Genomic DNA, 21315 nt, shown 5'->3' on the forward strand with positions numbered 1-21315 from the left:
CTTTACTTAGAGTAAGATTGACATGATTTTATTCAGGTGATAAATCTGGTTTAAAGGATTTTTCTGGGAGTTACAGTACTGATGACCTGTCCTCAGGATAGATCAATATCTGATTGGTGGGGGTCCGACTCCCATCACGCCGGACAATCAGCTGTGGCGCTCCAGTTAGTGCTGTGGTCTCCTTATATCTTATCAAACACAGCGCTGTATATTGGATTCTAGCTGTTCTTGGTATTGCAGCCCAGGCCCATTCACTTGTAGATAGGCTATCAATATTGAACTGTTTTGTTTAAATCTTCTCAACTAACCACTCACTTGCCCACCCACTTTTTTGTTGTGAGTGGTGTAAAAATGCAAAATTTTTGCCCAAGTTTGGCACCGACAAGCTTAAAAAGTCACAAAGCCCTAATTTCAAGCCAGAAATCTGGAGTCAAGAGCTTGATGAATTCCTCCCTCCAAGGAAACCTTACTCCTACTTCATATAAAATGCAGGTAAATGTGTACATTACATCTCCTGTCTGTGGGTCCCGTACTGCTACTACAACCCTCAGCTGTCCATCAGCTACAAAGTCTTTCATGCCTTTAATGACCTGCAATACTTTCTGCTTCCCCTGGCGACTGGAATACAAATCAGTGGTCTCCAGCTGTTCTCCTCACCTCTTTCTTTCTTTAAAGATGCCAACTGCTCACTCATGGCCTTTCCGCTCCCGCTTCCTGATGTTTACAGTTCAGTATCCAGGAGATCCTCCGTTATTAAAAGGAGAACATTGAGGTCCCCAGTTTTATGACTGCCTGTTTCCATGGAGAATTTAATATCTAAAGTCTCCTGGGTCGCAGCTGAAATAAATCTCAGTGTTCACTTAAGTTTGTTTTTCACATTGTTCTGTGCATGGGTCACATATTTGCAGTCACTGCTAGTTCATCCTAGTTAAAAAAAAAATAATATAATATATTATATATACACACACGAGGGGTGTTCAATAAGTTATCTGCCCCAGCATGTTCTCAGTGTTAGAGAGCTGAGCTTCTCTGGTTGAGACATGTCTGGACAGGCAACGTACACGTAGCAGTTTAGTCTGATGAAAGCACTGGAAGTGACAGGATGGCAAGTGCAGTACAGTGCGGGTCTACAAAGAAAGTGAGGGATTTGGAGCTTCGTTCTGTGATTAAATTCTTTACAAAGGAAGAAAGAAGCCTAAAGAAATCCATGAAAGGATGATTGCCATATATCGTGATTATGCACCTTCCTACTACCAAGTAAAGTTTTGGGCCAAGTAGTTAAAATGGGGTAGGAAATCAGTTGAAGATGACCCCATTTCAGGGCGACCTGTCAAAGCATTTTCAAAGGAAACTTGCCGTAAAGTGGAGGCCATGATTTAGGAAGATTGTCGGGTCCAATTCAGTGTTATAGCTTACGAATTAGTCATTTCAGTTGGCACGGTTTCTAGTGTCATTATTGATGTTTTGATAATTTCAAAGGTCAGTTCTTGGTGGGTTCCACAAATGTTGACACCTGAACAAAAATCTTGTCTCCAGCAATTTAGTGATTTTAGACATGCTTAGAGAAAATGCAGGAGACTTTTATTCTCGACTTATTAGGGGTGATGAAACATAGGTCCACCACCATGATCCTGAGACCAAGCAAGAGTCCATGTAATGGAAGCAAAAGGGGTCATCAACTCTAAATAAATTTTGTGTGCAGCAGTCAGCTGGAAAGATCATGGCAATGTTTTTTTGGGGATACAGAAGGCATTTCATTACTGGAATTCATTCCACACAAGACAACAATTCCTGGGTACACCTATGCTTCAACAATTAAGGCATGACATGAGGCAATCAAAGAAAAACGCGTTGGGAAGTTGCTAGCAGGTGTGGTGCTGCTTCACCACAATGCACCAGCTCACAAGTCTTTGTATTTGGTTCTGCTGGTGTGGTATTTTATGCTGCACTATGGAATTACTTGCCCTGCCTACATCTGTTGTCCCCGCCTACTTGTACTGCTAACCTTTTGTTAATTTGCATCTGCCTACAACATGGAGCCAGTTTTAGGACTTGGCCAGGGCCACTTTAAGTTCCCAGTCCACTCCCGAGGAGGGCCTTGCTGGCCACCAATGGTTTCTGAAGGGAAAAAAACTAAATGGTGGACATACTGTGGATATGCTAGTGTATGTAAACTTTTAGCGCTACATCAAATCACTGATATTTCTTAATCCAGGAGAATTCCTTTATGTGTTTTACCATATTTGAATCATTTTATAACATTTTGTGGTCTGAAGTTAAAGGGGTTGTCCAGGATTTAAAAAAATGAAAATACTTAAATATTATTTCATAATAAATATATTCACAAATACCTTTTATTACTTAGAATGGCTTGTTTTGTCAGGGGAGCAATCATTAGGAGAAATAAAATGGCTGCCGTCCTATTAGTACACACAGAACCTGTCCTAATCACACAGGAGGACAAGTTACTTCACCACAATGAGCCATAGTGTTGCCTCATCCTCCTCTCTGCTCTGCTTGTCAGGAATCATGATCCTGAATACAGGTGAGTCTCTGTGGGAATGGAGATGATGAGGAGACATGAGAGGAGGTGGGGATGTGGCTAATGAGCAGCAGCACTTGTTTACAGTCTCCATTACCACAGCCTCATGAACTCAATTCCCCTGGGATTCAGCTAAAGTTCTTATCATCTGTATTCAGGATCATAACCCCTGACAGGTAGAGCAGAGAGGAGGATGAGGCAACTCTTTACCTCAGTGTTGTAAAGTAACTTGTCCTCATGTGTGATCAGGACAAGTTTTGGGTGAACTAATAGGACGGCGGCCATTTTGTTTCCCCTGATGATTGCTCCCCAGACAAAACGAGCCATTCTAAATAATGAAAGGTAAGTTGAGAATATATTTATAATAAAGTAATATTTAAGTATTTTCATTTTCTTAATTCCCGGAGAACCCCTTCAAAAGCCATTATGTTACTACTGTGAATAGAACCATTATGTGCTACTAACTAAATGGCGGTGGTGGATTATTCATTCTCTATGCATTATTTAGCAGAAATATGTTAACTATAACTGTTATTTAATAAAACTGAATCATAATTTGGGATGCAGAATACATTTAAAGGGAACCTGACACAAGGACGGACATTTTTGCCACATATCCTACAATACATATATTGTGACTTTCCTCTATAACCCGGCCCTTCCATTGATAGGGTCACTTGATTTCAGAATTCGTCTGCCCTCCTGGGTCTGGTTAATGGGTGCCTCTACTTTCCACAGTAGTCCTTACTGAATGGCAGCTGCCCTGGTTCCATCTAGGTATATATCTAATAAACGAGTATTTGATGCTCATGTTTTCTTATGTGGCAAAGCCCATGAATAAATCCACCACCTGCTCCTTCGAGTTGACAGAAACTGTCCTCACAAGGTATAGATTCCTCCAGAGGTTTGATGCTTAAAGGGATATTCTGGTGATTTTAAGTTGGAAGTCCCAGCAGTAGGACCCTCCCTGATCTGATAGGGGATAACTATCGTGTGGATAGGGAATAACTTGAAATTACAGTAATAACCCTTTAAGGTGGCTCCATGCTTTCACTGCATATCGATTGACTTTGTTATAATGAATTTTCACACTTTTCTAGAGCCAAGCCATGCAAGTCGTGCGGACTGTAGGCCAAGCATTTGAAGTTTGCCACAAGCTGAGTTTGCAGCACACAGAACAAGGAGGGGATGGACGAGAGGATGATGAGAGTGAGAAGAGCACAGATGACTCTGGTGTGCCAGGTACATTTGAGATCCCGCTGATACTGGTGACCTGCTTACTGTGATAGGTCATGTCATTGTAGCTCAGGAGATGGTGGCCATCACTTATCTCCATGTATGTTATCCATGCTCATGTTGACTGGTGCTTTTCCTTATGTGTTCCCCAGTAACGCATGTTGTCGCCAGTGTGGACCATAATGCCGATGAGACCGATATTGATGCTTTGGACAGTCCTCTGCCTGGAGACCAGCGTCCTAAGTTCAACCGTGGAGTTACAGATTTGGATGCTGTTAAAAAGGAGAATGACTATCCTGATGAAAAGAAGGTAAGTGTGAGATCCCTGATAGTTAATATTGGGGTTTATAAGGTCTTTACTTTACTTACCTCTCATCTCTTGCAGATTTATCAGTATTCGCTGATGCTTGTATACTGTAGCACTGTACAGAGCTTATCATCGCTCAGTCCCTCGCTTATTAGGGCGCCCACACAGTGTCTCATGTTGCTCTATAGCATGGGTGCACAACTTTTTTGTCAGATTGTGCTACTCACATTAGCTGTGATGGAGGAGCTGTAGATATGTCATAAGTGTCTCATGTAGGAATACTGCTTTAAAGAAGAAATCTGAATAAAACTGATGCTTTGTGTTATGCCTAGTGATGGGCCTGATGGGAGCAGTGCAAATCTCAGGGGTTCAGAGAGCACCAAAGAGAGAATTAGAGTTGTACAGGTTTAGGCCGAATGCACACGGCCGTGTTCCGCGGCTAAGAGCGATCCGTGGTATGCCGGGCTGGATTCCTGTTCAGAGCAGGAGCACACGGCGTCAATGGTTGCTATGACGCCGTGCGCTTCATTTCGCCGCTGCACTACAGTAATACACTATACGAGTGTATTACTGTAGTGCAGCGGCGGCATGAAGCGCACGGCGTCATAGCAACCAATGACGCAGTGCGCTCCTGCTCTGAACAGGAATCCAGCCCGGCATACCACGGATCGCTCTCGGCCACGGAACACGGCCGTGTGCATTCGGCCTTATCTGGATTGTTCCTGTAAAATGCATTAAGGTATTGTCCGGGAAATAATATTGATGACCTATCCTCAGGTCTCCCGCTGATCAGCTGTTAGAAGAGGCTGGGCACTTCACGTGTGCCCCTGCCTCTTCCTACGCCATTTGACTGTACATCAGTCACATGACCTTGGTTGCAGCTTGAATGGGGCTGAGTTACAATACCAAGCACTGCCGCTTATACAATGTTTGGAGCTGTGCTTGGTAAGCGTCTGGAAGGCCACCGTGCTCACCAGAGCTTCGGTGAGCTCAGCAGCTTCCTGAAACAGCTTGTCAGGATATGGCAATTACCATCATGTATAAACCGGTATAGTGCAGCCCTAAACTTCCCAGACCCACTATCTTTACTTGCGTGCACGGAGACTGTAGGCAGTGACACCACAATTGGGCGGCAGTCCCAACACTGAAATATGTGCGTGGACAACACACAAACAGGAAACAAAAAACAGGCAGAGATTAGTCGTACAGAAAAAAGGGTCAGAAACCAGAAACCAACACACCAAAAAGTCAAGAACCAGGAGATCAATACAATACCAAATCGCCAGAAGTCAAAGCGTAGTCAAACTAATCTAGAAATTCACAAGCAGGGGGAGCTAGAGAACAAGAAATTCATCGGCACCTGTACCTACAGGAGACGGCCTAAGATAGAGCGCCTGCAACAGCTTCATGCCAGCATCTCTGCATGCCAAGTGGAGCTGTCATCTGAGTGAGCTTGACGCTCTGGAGCCCCAATGCGCGTCGTCATTGGCCCGGGACTCTGATCTCTGAAAGGGCTGTGCAGCTGATATGGTTTCCCCAGCAGCCGGATGCTGCCACCACACTGAGGCAGCGCTGGCTGGGGGAACCGTAATACAACTGATCGACGGTGGTGTCAAGACTCGGACCCCTGCCCATGTGATAATGATAAAAATCACAATGCAACAGCACTCTGCAAACTAACCAAAGTACAATAATGCCATAGTAATAGAAAATATTCTGGTGCTAATACTACACTTATTTTGTAAATTTGAGATTCTTGGCAAATACATTTTGTACAAAATTATTTGGGCCCATCTGCCACACGTCAAGGCGATCTCTATATAAGAATGGAACCTAACACTAAATGCTACCTGTTATGTGCCATAACAGCCACCATAAAATTCAGGGAGTGCAGGTACAAATGTGCATGCTGAGCCCACTCTATACCTCTCCTAGTGCCAGACGGTTTCAAATGAATGCAATGAGGGTCCGCTCTATACTTCTGCTGCCAAAAGGCTTCCAGTGAGTGCAGGGAGAGCAGGCTACAGCTTTATACTTACACTAATTAAAATCAGCCTATAGAGCAGACAGGCCGGTTGGGGGTGCAAGACTAAATGGAGTCAGCCATAGCTCCAGTACAAACTGCAAGAAAAAGGGGGTCAATCAGCACATCCCAATGCGCAGGTGCGTGCTGCCATGGCTAGAAACACTAAGGCTGGTTTCACACTGGTGTTGCGGGAAAAGATGCGTGTGTGTTGCGGGAACATGCACAATTTTTCCCCACGAGTGCAAAGCGTTTTAATGCGTTTTGCACGCGCATGAGAAAAATCGGCATGTTTGGTACCCGAACCCGGACTTCTTCACAGAAGTTCGGGTTTGGGTTCAGCTTTCTGTAAATTTTATTATTTTCCCTTATAACATGGTTATAAGGGAAAATAATAGCATTCTTAATACAGAATGATTAGTAAAAGGTCAATTGAGGGTTAAAAATAAAATAAAAATGAACTCCCCTCCTCCAATTGATCGCGTAGCTGCCGGACTCCTGTTCTTTCTTCAGGACCCGTCAAAGGACCTGTGGTGACGTCACTGTGCTCATCACCATGGTGATTGACCATGTGATGAGCACAGTGACGTCACCACAGGTCCTAAAGAAAGAACAGGAGATCGGTAGCTACGCGATCAATTAGAGGAGGTGAGTTAATTATTTTTTTATTTTTTAACCCTCAATTGACCTTTTACTAAGCATTCTGTATTAAAGAATGCTATTATTTTCCCTTATAAGCATGTTATAAGGGAAAATATTACAGTGAATAGACTTTCATCCTAGCAACCATGCGTGAAAATCGCACCTCATCCGCACTTGCTTGCGGATGCTTGCGATTTTTACGCAGCCCCATTCACTTCTATGGAGCCTGCGTTATGTGAAAAACACACAATATAGAGCATGCTGCGATTTTCACTCAACGCACAAGTGATGCATGAAAGTCACCGCTCATGTGCACAGCCCCATAGAAATGAATGGGTTCGGATTCAGTGCGAGCGCAATGCGTTCACCTCACGCATTGCACCCGTGCGGAAAACTCGCCCGTGTGAAAGGGGCCTAAGAAAAAAAAAAAACACAATGCAACAGCACTCTGCAAACAAAATAAAGTACAATAATGCCATAATTATAGAAAACATTCTGGTGCTAATACTTCTACTTTTTCCTTAATGAAATTAATTTAATGGAGGCCGTTTTGGCACCAAAAATGATAAAAAGCAGAGTGGACCCAGCATGCATGTGGAACCTGCACTCCCTGAATTTTATGGTGGTCGTTATGGCACATAACAGGTAGCATTTAGTGTTAGGTTCCCGTCTTACAGAGATCGCCGTGACGTGTGGCAGATGGGCCCAAATAATTTTGTACAAAATGTATTTGCCAAGAATCTCAAATTTACAAAATAAGTGTAGTATTAGCACCAGAATATTTTCTATTACTATGGCATTATTGTACTTTATTTGGTGTGCAGAGTGCTGTTGCATTGTGTGTTTTTTTTCTTTGTGTTTCTAGCCATGGCAGCTTGCACCTGCGCATTGGGATGTGCTGACTGACCCCCTTTTTCATGTTATAATGATGACCTATCCTAGGATAGGTCATAAAATTATTTCATTGATAACCCCTGTAAGATGGATCAAACACAACTATACAGTGTTCCTCATAAAGGTGCCAGGCTTAGAGTAGAGAATGCACAGAATTACATCATGGGTAACATTTGGCCACCGGGTCCATGCTCCGTCCCCTTCTTTCTAGCCCTTTCTGCAATTTCTGACACCGGCTGTCAGACATGCTCAGTACACCCAGTCACGTATACCAATATATTCAATCTACATAAAGTATACAGTACACACAAACACAACTGTGAAAAACAATTTCTGTTACCTAACATATGCAAAACAAATTAGAAAAAAAAAACGAGGGGTAAACAAAGAAAAATATCTAAAAGACATAGAGTGTAATAGAAAAACTTTCATATAATAAAAAGCCTTCCCATTAAGGGTCGTAAAGCATTGTACGTGCACATTAAAGGGGTTTTCCGACATTTTTATACTGATGACCTATCCTCAGGACAGATCATCAGTGGGGGGCCGACACCCCCGATCAGCTGTTTGAGAAGGCAGCAGCGTTCCTGTGAGAGCCGCATCCTTCTCGTTGTTTTTCCTAGGCTAGTGACGACAGATTCATCGGTCACGTGGCCTAGGGGCTGAGTGCAATACCAAGCACATCCGCTATACATGGTACAGCGCTGTGCTTGGTAAGCAGCGAGAAGGCAGTGGTGCTCACTGGAGCAATAGTGCCTTCTCAATACAGCTGATCGGTGGGGGTCTCAGGTGTCCGACCCCCACCAATCAGATACTGATGACCTATTCTGAGGATAGGTCATCAGTATTAAAATGTCAGAAGACCCTTTTAAGCCTGTTGGAATTGTTATACTAAATTATACATTCTAGATCTTCAGATCTGGAGTTGGGTTGCTTTACCCGAAGGCCAATCTATATCACTCTTTCTTAGACATAGAAACATGTGCATATAGTAACCAGTGCTCCAAATGCGTTGTTTTCACAAGACTTCAATAAAGGATACCGTTTTCTCCGTAATCCTTCCACTGTGGTAGTTCTTGCATCACTTCAATGTCATATTAAAGAGTTTATTTCACCATTGAATGTCATATTCATTTTAAATATCATAAAAAATTAAGTACATTTGCCATTTTCATGCTGCAAAAAAAAAAAAAGTCCTGTGAAGTTATGACATAATATGGCGCCATCTGGCTTTAAAAAGTGTTAAGTGCACATCCATCTACTGAGCTGAATGCTGGTGGTCTCACATGCTCAGCTACTCTCCCCACAGCCAGGTATCTGAATGTTGGTGGTCTCACATGCTCAGCTACTCTCCCCACAGCCAGGTATTTGAATGCTGGTGGTCTCACATGCTCAGCTACCCTCCCCACAGCCAGTTATCTGAATGCTGGTGGTCTCATATGCTGAGCTACTCTCCCCACAGCCAGGTATCTGAATGCTGGGGGTCTCACATGCTCAGCTACTCTCCCCACAGCCAGGTATCTGAATGCTGGGGGTCTCAAATGCTCAGCTACTCTCCCCACAGCCAGGTATCTGAATGCTGGGGGTCTCAAATGCTCAGCTACTCTCCCCACAGCCAGGTATCTTAATGCTGGAGGTCTCACATGCTCAGCTTCTCTGCCCACAGCCAGGTATCTGAATGCTGGGGGTCTCACATGCTCAGCTACTCTCCCCACAGCCAGTTATCTGAATGCTGGGGGTCTCACATGCTCAGCTACTCTCCCCACAGCCAGGTATCTGAATGCTGGGGGTCTCACATGCTCAGCTACTCTCCCCACAGCCAGGTATCTGAATGCTGGGGGTCTCACATGCTCAACTGCTCTCCCCACAGCCAGGTATCTGAATGCTGGGGGTCTCACATGCTCAGCTTCTCTGCCCACAGCCAGGTATCTGAATGCTGGGGGTCTCACATGCTCAGCTACTCTCCCCACAGCCAGGTATCTGAATGCTGGGGGTCTCATATGCTCAGCTACTCTCCCCACAGCCAGGTATCTGAATGCTGGGGGTCTCACATGCTCAGATACTCTCCCCACAGCCAGGTATCTGAATGCTAGGGGTCTCACATGCTCAGCTACTCTCCCCACAGCCAGGTATCTAAATGCTGGAGGTCTCACATGCTCAGCTTCTCTGCCCACAGCCAGGTATCTGAATGCTGGGGGTCTCACATGCTCAGCTTCTCTGCCCACAGCCAGGTATCTGAATGCTGGTGGTCTCGCATGCTCAGCTACTCTCCCCACAGCCAGGTATGTGCATAATGATCCTCTGTTCACTGTACAGCAGCTAATATGTTTTCTGCAGGTAAGAGGCATTTTATTAGCTCCTATGCAGTGAACACAGGGCAGAAAGCCGTTCCTATTCACTGCCCTGCAATGAACAGACTATCCCCACGAAGAGACCTGCTTATGGGGCGAGTGACTGAGCATTTGCGACCACCAGGACTCTGCTCAGTAGATGGGCGTGCACATTGCTACACACTTTGAACACCAGGTGGTGCCATACTATGTAAGGAAATGTCATAACTCTAGAAGTTTTTCTTTTTAACATAGCAGATATGATTCATTTTTTGAAGAATAAAAAGTTATCTCATGATGGACAAAAACTTTAACTGTCACCTTTTCAATCATCCCAACGTGGCCATAATTATATTTCTTTGGCCTCCCATATTGGGATTATACATTACATGTACTGTAAAAGTGAAGTATCACTAGTTTCACACCTTTGGTGTGAAACCCCAGCTCGACAAACGGAGGATGGTCTGGACACAAACCGCTGCAATAAGAAAGAAGTTAAAACCTAGGGCTCGGATGCTTAGAAGATACAGAGGGGTAGTTCATTGACTACTTCCTTCTCTGTTTTCTTGTCTTTGTGGTTAGTAATTTTTATTAATATTGTCTCTCATTCTTGATTAGGATAAAGTTATGGCCTCTCCCAAGATGTTACTCCCATCAGACAGTCGGCTGCCTCCTGGAACGCCGCTCTCTGTTCACCACCAAATCCAGATGCTCCAGCACCAACTGCAGCAACAACAGCAGCAGACGCAAGTTGCTGTGGCTCAGGTACGAGAAAAGAAATACATCCGTAGTTCTTCCACTGTTTTACGTGCTTTACCTACTGGAGAATGTTCTGTATGTTACAGGTTCATTTGTTGAAAGACCAGTTGTCTGCAGAAGCTGCTGCCAGGCTGGAGTCCCAGGCCAGAGTCCACCAGCTGTTGTTGCAGAACAAGGACCTGCTGCAGCACATCTCTCTGCTCGTGAAACAAGTGCAAGAACTGGAGTACAAGTTGTCCGGAAAAAATTCCAGTAAGTTCATCTGAAGATGGGCAGGTGTGGTTATTTCAGTTTATAATGGCAGAGACTTTAAATGATATGGACACCTTCAGGACAATTTTATTTTTTTAGGATTGTATTTTACAATAATATTTTGGACAAAAAAAAAATATTATTAAAAATGTTGCGCCGTTTCTGAGCTACAAGGGTTAAAAATCAGTCTGTCTGCAAGCTGTTCCCTTCTGTTCCCTTCTGTTTTCTGTTAATCTCATCATCTGATGGCCCATGAGTAGCTCTTATCTCTGATCTCCTGACCTCATAAACACTCATTATAGCTTAATTAAATAAGGGTTGATGAGGTCAGGACATAAGAGCTACACAATGGGTTGTATCTGATAAGATTCAAAGAAAACAGAAAGTGAGCACTTGCAGACAGACTGATTTTTAACACCTGTAACTCAGAAACTGCTGAACATTTTTAATAAAGACCAATTGACAAACTGATTCTTTAGTCCAAAATTAGCAAAATGCAACCATAAAAAATGCCCCTGAAGGTGTACATAACCTTTAAATGTGTGTGGTCTACAGAAGGGTTACTAAAGTGAAGTCCTTATTTGAAGGGGTTAATCTGCTTGGGTTATCAGCTGACCAGCTCCCGACATCAACAACACATTTCCTCTGCAGTGGCCACTATTCATTACTTGGCGGCCATTCAGAATAATGTGATATATGGACTGCTCAAGACGATCAGAGCTGATGCTTGTCAAACTGACTCAGTATTTGAACTTTTAGACTTGGATCATCCATTGTGGCAATGATGTGGCTAATGACGTGGTTTTCCGTAATTATGAAACACTGCTGTGCTTTTGCTGCATTTTTGGAATTACGATTTACGTCTACTTCTCTGTGCCTGCTAGCCGGTCATGGAACGCAGTGAAAGGACGGCTGAGTGCGGGCACATAATGGAGAGGACTCCAGAAGGAATCCTTTCAGTGTGTTCCAGGGTGGGTGCTCAGCGGGGGACGGGGATATAATTCTCAGATCTGGTGTCAGCAGCAGCAGTACTAGGAATTTATTCATGTAGTTAATAGGGTCAGATTTATGCATTTAAATAGTATCATCTTCAGCCAGTATATTGAATGGCCCCACAAGGATTTTGTCGTGTGAAGTTGCTCTTTTACTATATGTTTCTGTAGGAGAAATGATATTACACATAGACAAACAGTACTGACCAAAAGACACCTTCTCATTCAAAGAGTTTTCTTTATTTTCATGACTATGAAAATTGTAGATTCACACTGAAGGCATCAAAACTATGAATTAACACATGTGGAATTATATACATAATAAAAAAGTGTGTAACAACTGAAAATATGTCATATTCTAGGTTCTTCAAAGTAGCCACCTTTTGCTTTGATTACTGCTTTGCACACTCTTGGCATTCTCTTGATGAGCTTCAAGAGGTAGTCACCTGAAATGGATTTCACTTCACAGGTGTGCCCTGTCAGGTTTAATAAGTGGGATTTCTTGCCCTATAAATGGGGTTGGGACCATCAGTTGCGTTGTGGAGAAGTCAGGTGGATACACAGCTGATAGTCCTACTGAATAGACTGTTAGAATTTGTATTATGGCAAGAAAAAAGCAGCTAAGTAAAGAAAAACTAGTGGCCATCATTACTTTAAGAAATGAAGGTCAGTCAGTCCAAAAAAATTGGGAAAACTTTGAAAGTGTCCCCAAGTGCAGTCACAAAAACCATCAAGCACTACAAAGAAACTGGCTCACATGCGGACCGCCCCAGGAAAGGCAGACCAAGAGTCACCTCTGCTGCGGAGGATAAGTTCATCCGAGTCACCAGCCTCAGAAACCGCAGGTTAACAGCAGCTCAGATTAGAGACCAGGTCAATGCCACACAGAGTTCTAGCAGCAGACACATCTCTAGAACAACTGTTAAGAGGAGACTGTGTGAATCAGGCCTTAATGGTAGAATATCTGCTAGGAAACCACTGCTAAGGACAGGCAACAAGCAGAATAGACTTGTTTGGGCTAAAGAACACAAGGAATTGGACCAGTGGAAATCTGTGCTTTGGTCTGATGAGTCCAAATTTTAGATCTTTGGTTCCAACCACCGTGTCTTTGTGGGATGCAGAAAAGGTGAACGGATGGACTCTACATGCCTGGTTCCCACCGTGAAACATGGAGGAGGAGGTGTGATGATGTGGGGGTGCTTTGCTGGTGACACTGTTGGGGATTTATTCAAAATTGAAGGCATACTGAACCAGCATGGCTACCACAGCATCTTGCAGCGGCATGCTATTCCATCCGGTTTGCGTTTAGTTGGACCATCATTTATTTTTCAACAGGACAATGACCCCAAACACACCTCCAGGCTGTGTAAGGGCTATTTGACCATGAAGGAGAGTGATGGGGTGTTGCACCAGATGACCTGGCCTCCACAGTCACCGGACCTGAACCCAATCGAGATGGTTTGGGGTGAGCTGGACCGCAGAGTGAAGGCAAAAGGGCCAACAAGTGCTAAGCATCTCTGGGAACTCCTTCAAGACTGTTGGAAGACCATTTCAGGTGACTACCTCTTGAAGCTCATCAAGAGAATGCCAAGAGTGTGCAAAGCAGTAATCAAAGCAAAAGGTGGCTACTTTGAAGAACCTAGAATATGACATATTTTCAGTTGTTTCACACTTTTTTGTTATGTATATAATTCCACATGTGTTAATTCATAGTTTTGATGCCTTCAGTGTGAATCTACAATTTTCATAGTCATGAAAATAAAGAAAACTCTTTGAAGGAGAAGGTGTGTCCAAACTTTTGGTCTGTACTGTATGTATAGCTCAATGGCCAACCATTTAATACTAGTCCTCCATAGCAAGGACGATTGTTTATTAGCAGCTCCTTTATCGGGCATATCGAAGGATGGTCCCAAAGGTGGCTCCTACAAGGGCATATAGCCTGCAGTCGTCCTGTTGTAACAGATCAGTAATTACATAATGAAATGTTCCATCATGTAATTGTCAGAATGGTTCCTTGAAGCTGCCGGAGAGGGGGATATGGTAATCTTCCAATCCACAATGCATTATGATTGCTATCCAGATACTAGTGATTAGTTATCTGCTGTTTGCTGCAGACTGTGTTCGCTCAGACCGCATAAACAACAGCTTGCATTTTGCCATTAGGATTGCAAGGGCAGCACAAAGATTGGAAATCTCCCTGGGGCTTTGCCACCTCTTATGTGACTTCTCCTAATGAAAATACAGCTCTACCCTCCTCTGACGAGCAGGATACTATCGGGGAAGGAATAGTCCCTAAGGCCAATGAGAATTTTTAGAAATGGCTCAGGGCGATCTTAGACACATTGGGCCAGATTTATCATTAGCTCAGGTCAGAATAATGGAGTGAAAAAGTCCCCAAAAAATGCACAAACGCTAAAACTGCGCACAAATTTGCGACTTTTTTTCTGCTCTGCACTATGCTCGCCAGTTTTCTGAAAGTGGGCGTTTTTTCTTTTGTAAATGAATCTCTAGACAGATTTACTATTGGGACTATTTAAAAAGTCGCAAAAAAGTTGCAATTTTACTCCAGTAAGGACCATGCTTATCTTATGAGACTTTTTAATAGAACATGCGACTTTTTCATAAAAACGTGCAACTTTTTCGTAAAGATGTGCGACTTTTGTAAAGCTGCTTACTGACGGATAAACTGCTACCGTCAAACCACATTTATTACAGTCTTAAAGGGCCGATCATAAATCTGACTTGGCTAAAACTGACTTTAGCCATATGTGAAAGTGGAGTGAGCTGTCAGAGTCGTGATAAATCTGGCCCGTTGACTTTTGTTTATGTTCAATGTCCAGTCCATAGCCTTTAGTTCTTAAAGGTGTGGTCTCACTTCTGCAAACGGAATTCATCATGTAGAGAAAGTTAAAGCACATCTGTCAGCGGCTTTATACCTATGACACTGACTGACCTGTTACATGTGCACTTGGCAGCTGACGGCATCTGTGTTGGTCCCATGTTCATATGTGCACACGTTGCTGAGAAAAAATAAAGTTTTAATATATGCAAGGAGCTTCCTCTCCACTTTGATTGACAGGGCCAGGCAGTGAAAACATCACAATGCCTGGTCCTGTCAATCAAAATGCAGAGGATGCATCAGTTGCAAAGAGCAAAGCCTCTAGGTGTAACGGCAACGCCCCCGTTGCTCCTAGAGGCTCATTTGCATATATTAAAGCCTCATTTCTCTAAACAATGCGGACACATATGAACATGGGACCAACACAGGTGCCTTCATCTGCCAAGCACACATGTAAGGCCCCTTGCTTGCCGACGAGGTTGTCCGGATTAGGACCGGATGCATTGCGGATGTGTTCAGTGAAAACTGCGCAATTTAGCAAGCAAGTCCATTCAGTTTTGTTTGCGATCGCGTTCAGTTGTTTGTTTTTTTTATTGCACGGGTGCAATGCGATTTTAATGCGTTTTGCACGCGCATGATAAAAAAACTGAATGTTTGCAAACAATATCTCTCAGCAACCATTCACTTCTATGGGGCCAGCATTGCGTGAAAATCGCAGTATATTGAACATGCTGCGATTTTTAACGCAATGCACAAGTTATGCGTGAAAACCAGTGCACATGTACATAACCCCATTTGAAATGAATGGGTCCAGATTCCGTGCGGGCGCAATGCGTTCGCATCACACATAGCACCTGAGCAGAATACTCGCTCGTGTGAAAGGCGGCCTTACAGGTCAGCCAAATCTGATGACAGGTTCCCTTTTACTCCTTAGTGACCACCAAAACGCCTTTTTACGGTGGTCACTAAGGAGCCTTAGGCTGGATCTCCCGTGCAGCGGAGAGCATGAGCTCGGCTCTCACATGAGAGCCGTGCTTCTGCTCTAACAGCCCAGACGGGCAGGAGCGCCGATCCGGGCTGTTTAACCCCTTATATTCTGCGGGCAATGTCGCCCACCGCATGTAAGCGGTTACAAAGGGAGCGCACTCCCTCTTTCTCCTATCAGCACCCTGCAAGTGAGATTGCGGGGTGCGTATTTCTAGGCCTGGGCCTAGTGTAGGCCACAAGCCTGCTAGGAGTGTTCCCCAGTAGGCTGCTGGTCAATCTCAGTATAGCGCTGACCTTAAAATACGATGCACTATAGGAAAAGTGTATTGTATTCAATGATCAAAAGATCGCCTATTATAGTCCCCTATTAAATAGTTTAGTTAAAAATAAAAGCCATTCAACAATGAAGTCCAATGAAAGTTTTTTCCATTGAAAAAAATGTTTTTCAATGGGAAACATCTCCCCCACGTTTGGTATCACAGCATCCATAATAAACCCACATTATTAAAATATCACGTCAGTTATCCAGTACAATGACCGCCATAAAAACAAACAAAAAATGCCAGAATTGCTGCTTTTTGCTTAGTCGCCACCAAAAAATGGGTTTTTATTGCGCAAAAGTAGTAAAACGTAAAAGAAAACTATATGTATTTTGGTATCGCTGTAATCGTACTGACCCAGAGAATAACGTTATTGTGTTATTTATGCTGAAAATGTTTTCCATCGCATACACTGCGCATTTGTCGGGGTTACGACCACCCTACAATCCAGCAGCGGTGGCTATGTTTGCACATTATAGGAAAAAACGCTGGCCTCTCTGGTGGCTGGGACCGTGGGAACGCGCATAAGCACACATGCCCAGCAGCTCTCTACTTGACCACCTCATATTTGCGCTGCAGCAGAGGCCATAACCCCCGGAAACAAGCGGTGTATAATGTGATGGAAAAATTAATCCAGCCAGCAAAGGAGGCAATATGGACAATACATTAGTAAGGGCCTTGTATTAACTTTCTCTACATGGTAAATGAATGCCATTTGCTAAAGTGAGACAACCCTTTTAAAAGGGTTAACTGAGAGGACCTCATGGCAGTTCTTCCTTAACTATCCTATATTTTTGTTGCTCTTTGTGTGGGTTGCATAAATGTCATGGGAGATTGATGAATTTCTTGCTGAAATCTAAAAATCTAATTCATTCATCTTTGCAGTGGGATCTCAGGACAGCCTCCTTGAAATCACCTTCCGTTCCAATGTCCTTCCAGTGCTTTGCGATCCTTCAACACCGAAACCGGAAGATCTACCCCCTCTGACTGAACCCGACCCTTCCTTCCAGCTGGGCAGCCCGTTAGGTAGGACAGACTGCTTGATGAAGGTGCAGTGTTACCGCTTTGTTCCAGGCCAGGGGGAAGGAGCCGGCGAACTTCTTGGCAGCCTCGAGCTCTATAGGTTCAGAGAATCTGGAATAGCATCTGAATATGAATCCAACACTGATGAGAGCGAAGAGAGGGAGTCCTGGCAGGATGAGGGTGGGAGGTTGGCTCATGTTTTGCACAGAGACATGCTGGGGGACAGCCTGGATGACGAGATTGCTGTGTGAAGATGGGGGCAAGTCCGTAGACTGGTTCAGTTTTGTGTTTTGTGAAATCGGGGCAGTCTGCTGTATTTGTTTCCTGTGATATTTGCACTGTTCTCTACATTTATGTACTGTGTGTCTCCTAAAAAGACAAAAAGTTGGGTTTATTTGTACCCTCCAATGATATTCTAGTTTGTACTGTAGGCTATTGGGTCTTTAGACTAATCTTTGGTATCCGTAAAGGGTAGACTTGTTCAACGTAAGACCCTATTAGAGAATTTAGTGGGTTCATCTCAACCTTCTGAACAGTCACACCAGGCTTTTATGAAAATATCAGGTGGTAGACGCCATGTTTCACAGCAGCTCCTTGATCACGCAGAGGCATCATAAGGGCTATCAGGATTCCCTTAGACTTGGTATAGGCCCTCTCTCTGATGAATGGGAGTCAGATTGCACAGTAGCTTGGTGGGTGGGTTACAAGATGGTAAAGACAAAGGGCGTTGTATAGTCACAAAGTTCTACAAGCAGGTTATAATAGTAAGACTAAGTCATAGCTGACATTTCCTGGGAAGGGCTCTTTGATGAATGTAGAAAAGTCTTAGATCCACCCACCCACCTGTATGTAAAGTGAGGGACCTGAGCCTTTAAGATCCTCCTGTAGCACTTAGGCCTCCTTTATACGTAATTATTTAGTAAAAAAAAAAAAAAAAAAGCAAGAAAAATTGCTCAATATTTGATTTGGGTTTGATTTGGCTGAATCGGCTCAATTCTACCCGAATCAGAAGTGCTCAAATTGTCCTGAAAAATTGTGTGGGACTGTGTGAGGTCTCCCAGGACTCTTACATTTTTTATTTTTTTCTCTCTGTCTGCCTCTCTTAAAATTCAGCTGAATCGAATCTCCAAAAAATCTGATTTGGGTCTAATCTGATTTGTTTAGAGTCGATTGGCATCGATTGGTTGCAATGTAGAAAAAAAAACTAAAAATGTAAAAAAAAAAATATCACACATTGACATGTTTCCAAGCAAGGGCAAAAAAAAATAGTGTAGCATGAAAACGTCAGACAACGAGCAAAAAAATGCAATATTCAGAACCTGCTGCGATTTGTTAAAAAAAAATAAAAAAAATGCATCGCAAGTGCAAAAAGCCACCAAGAATTGCATTTTTGTACTGTGTATCTTAAGGCATTTTTTACTCTCCGGCATTAGAGTCCCTTCTTTCTCATGCTCCTGCCTTCCACACATTGCCTCTTATTTGGACTGCTCCCCTCCTGTATGATCGGTGTGATTTGTTAGGTAGATCAGTCATGGCTATTAGAAACCAGTTCTTGTTCCCATTCAGGTGGCCACATTATGTGCTAGTTATCAGGGCCATTTGCCTAGACAGGATCTTCTGGCCACTTATATGGCATTATGGGTGCAGCAGTAGATACTGTAGAAGGCAGTATACGGCATCTGATTGTAACTTTTAGGGCTGGTCAGATATACAAAGTTGTCTCGTCTGCTGACCAGCAGAGTCATTTGAGATGTTCTGGTTGATAGGAATGTCTCGGTTGGAATGAAGATGAAGGAGAAGATGAGGCTTGGTTATACTTAATGCCATAGTAATGGTGTAAAAATAAATTTAGGAGAGCCTCTTTAAAGAGGGCCTCTCACCTCTCCTGACCTCTGGTTTAGTAACTACTTTTCACCATTTAACTCTAATAACTATTCTTATGACTTTGTTGTGCCGCTGCTCAATTCTTCCTGCTAAAATTTAACTAATGAATTGCTAGCAGGTTGCAATGAAGGCTACCAATTGGGCGTGTGTCCCTGCATATTCTGACACTGGCATCACTGACTAGCTTGTGTCAGACTCTACAAAGACTCACCCCTGGTAACACGCATTTGGACCTTTACCGCAGATGGCTAGCAATTCATGCAAGTAGGAGTACTAGAGGAATGTAACAACATAGAATTAGATGAAGATGCTCCAGAATTGTTATTACATGGAGAATGCAAGTAGCTACTAAACCACATGTCGGGAGAGATGAGAAGTCCTCTTTAAAGTGGTATTCCCATCTGACACAATGGGGGCATATCGCTAGAATATGTCCCCATAGTCTAATTGGTGCAGGTCCCACTGCAGGGACCCGCACCTATATCGAGAACGGAGCAGGGAAAGTGGTGGCTGGAGCACTCTGGCCACCCCATAGAAGTGAATGGGAGCGGACTGCCCATGACCGGCCACCGCTCTCATTTATTTCTAAGGGTCCGACAGAAATAGCAGAATCCTCCGAAGGCAGACTCTTCCTGGCGGTGAAAAATCAATAATTCCTTAGATGTTTTCTTCTTGAATGGTTTTATGTGTAACATTTATTTTTAAATTAGCTGGATCCTTGTAGTAACTCAGGTGTTCCTTTTGGTTTTGTTAACGACATCATGTTTTGTACTCCGGAGTAGTGTTTCTGGTGCACTTCTTCACATCCCCAGCAGGAGGCGCTTGCTGCCAGCTGTTTACAGTTTAGGATGATCAGGCAGGATCTGAACTTACGTGTGATGCTATACCATGTAGTATTCCTGTACTAAAACGACTCTTCATTACCAAAGTGGCGCCTAAAGCGTATCCGCTTCTTCCATACACCTGTGTAGTCTTTACTGCTGCTGCTCTTTGTCATACAGTCTATAACAGGTCAGACTTCTCCTGTGGTCTTGGAGAGCTCGTTCCCTTTCACTTCAGTTCCTATAGCCCTCAAGAGAAGGCTCGTTTGTCCCCCTATTGATGTCTATTGGGACGGAAGATGCTCCAGTCCTGCTGGCACCCATGGGCCACTAAAAGGCATGTATAAGCCTTACAACTCTAATCCCTTAGAAAAACTATTATAAAGAACAGTAAAATAAAGAAAACACTAAGGGGGAAATTAATCAAAACTGGTGTAAATTAGAATTGGTTTAGTTGCCCATAGCAACCAATCGGATTCCAGCTTTCATCTTCCAAAGGAGCTGTGAAAAATGAAAGGTGGAATCTAATTGGTTGCTATGGGCAACTAAGCCAGTTTTCCTTGTTGTACTTTCTGGTGTTATGATGTACCTTTTTTGAAACTCTAATAAAAATAAACCTGTTTTCCTTTACACCAGTTTCCCCCCTAAGTAGTTTTATCGTTGGATGTCCCCTTTTAAAGGACATCTGTCAGCAGTTTTGCACCTATGACACAGGCTGACCTGAAGACATCTGTGTTTTAATATATGCAAATGAGCCTCTAGGAGCAACAGGGGCGTTACTGTTACTCCTAGGGACTCTGCTCCCTCTGCACTTTGGTTGACAGGGCCAGACAGGGAAAACATCATCACGCCTGTACCTGTCAAAGTGCAGAGGGCGCGGCAGTTGCAGAGAGAGCTGAGCCTCTAGGAGTAATGGCAACACCCCCGTTGCTCCTCAAAGCTCATTTGCATATATTCAAACTTCATCTTTCTAAGCAATGCGGGCACATATGAACATGGGACCAACACAGATTCCTTCAGCTGCCAAGCGCACATGCAGCCATTGACTTACAATGTTTTTAGTGCCGAATCCGGTTTGTTCCTTTTTTTTTTATTTAATACAACTGCATCCAAATGGAACGGATGCATTAAATCGAACTAAAGCGTCTTGTTCTGGTTTTGAGATCCTCTGCTGGATCTCAAAACCGGAATGCAAAATGCATATGTGAAAGTAACCGAAGATGTTCCCCTGCACTCATTATAGGCCCCCCCTTCCCCTCAATTCCTGCATTGGTGCGGCGTCGCCGGAACATAGAAATCTTTGTGTGCCTGCAGCTTTACCTGGCAGTGTTCCAGCAGCGCATCTGGAGATATATTCATTATCTGAAGAAGGACTTGAGGACACAGCGTTGACCTGATGGGACCACCACCCCTTTACTCTGTATCTATTGCTTGGAGCTGCTTTTAGTCCAGTAAATTGCACAA

General features: G+C 43.6%; 1 protein-coding gene across 4 annotated transcripts in view; it reads left to right on the forward strand.

Annotated features, from left to right (window-relative positions):
- Nucleotides 1-21315, forward strand: part of LOC122943647 (carboxyl-terminal PDZ ligand of neuronal nitric oxide synthase protein-like) — a 98887-nt gene that overhangs the window by 60237 nt on the left and 17335 nt on the right. For 2 of the 4 annotated variants that reach the window (XM_044301543.1, XM_044301544.1), the window contains exons 6-10: nucleotides 3643-3784; nucleotides 3931-4088; nucleotides 10593-10739; nucleotides 10820-10985; nucleotides 17009-17149. In XM_044301543.1, coding sequence (XP_044157478.1) covers nucleotides 3643-3784; nucleotides 3931-4088; nucleotides 10593-10739; nucleotides 10820-10985; nucleotides 17009-17149 — 754 coding nt within the window. Of the gene's footprint in view, nucleotides 1-3642; nucleotides 3785-3930; nucleotides 4089-10592; nucleotides 10740-10819; nucleotides 10986-17008; nucleotides 17880-21315 lie in introns of those variants that run through there. The other 2 variants (XM_044301545.1, XM_044301546.1) reach the window with 1 other exon arrangement.

Source organism: Bufo gargarizans, chromosome 7, assembly GCF_014858855.1.
Source record: "Bufo gargarizans isolate SCDJY-AF-19 chromosome 7, ASM1485885v1, whole genome shotgun sequence".
In the NCBI taxonomy this organism is placed as follows: domain Eukaryota; kingdom Metazoa; phylum Chordata; class Amphibia; order Anura; family Bufonidae; genus Bufo; species Bufo gargarizans.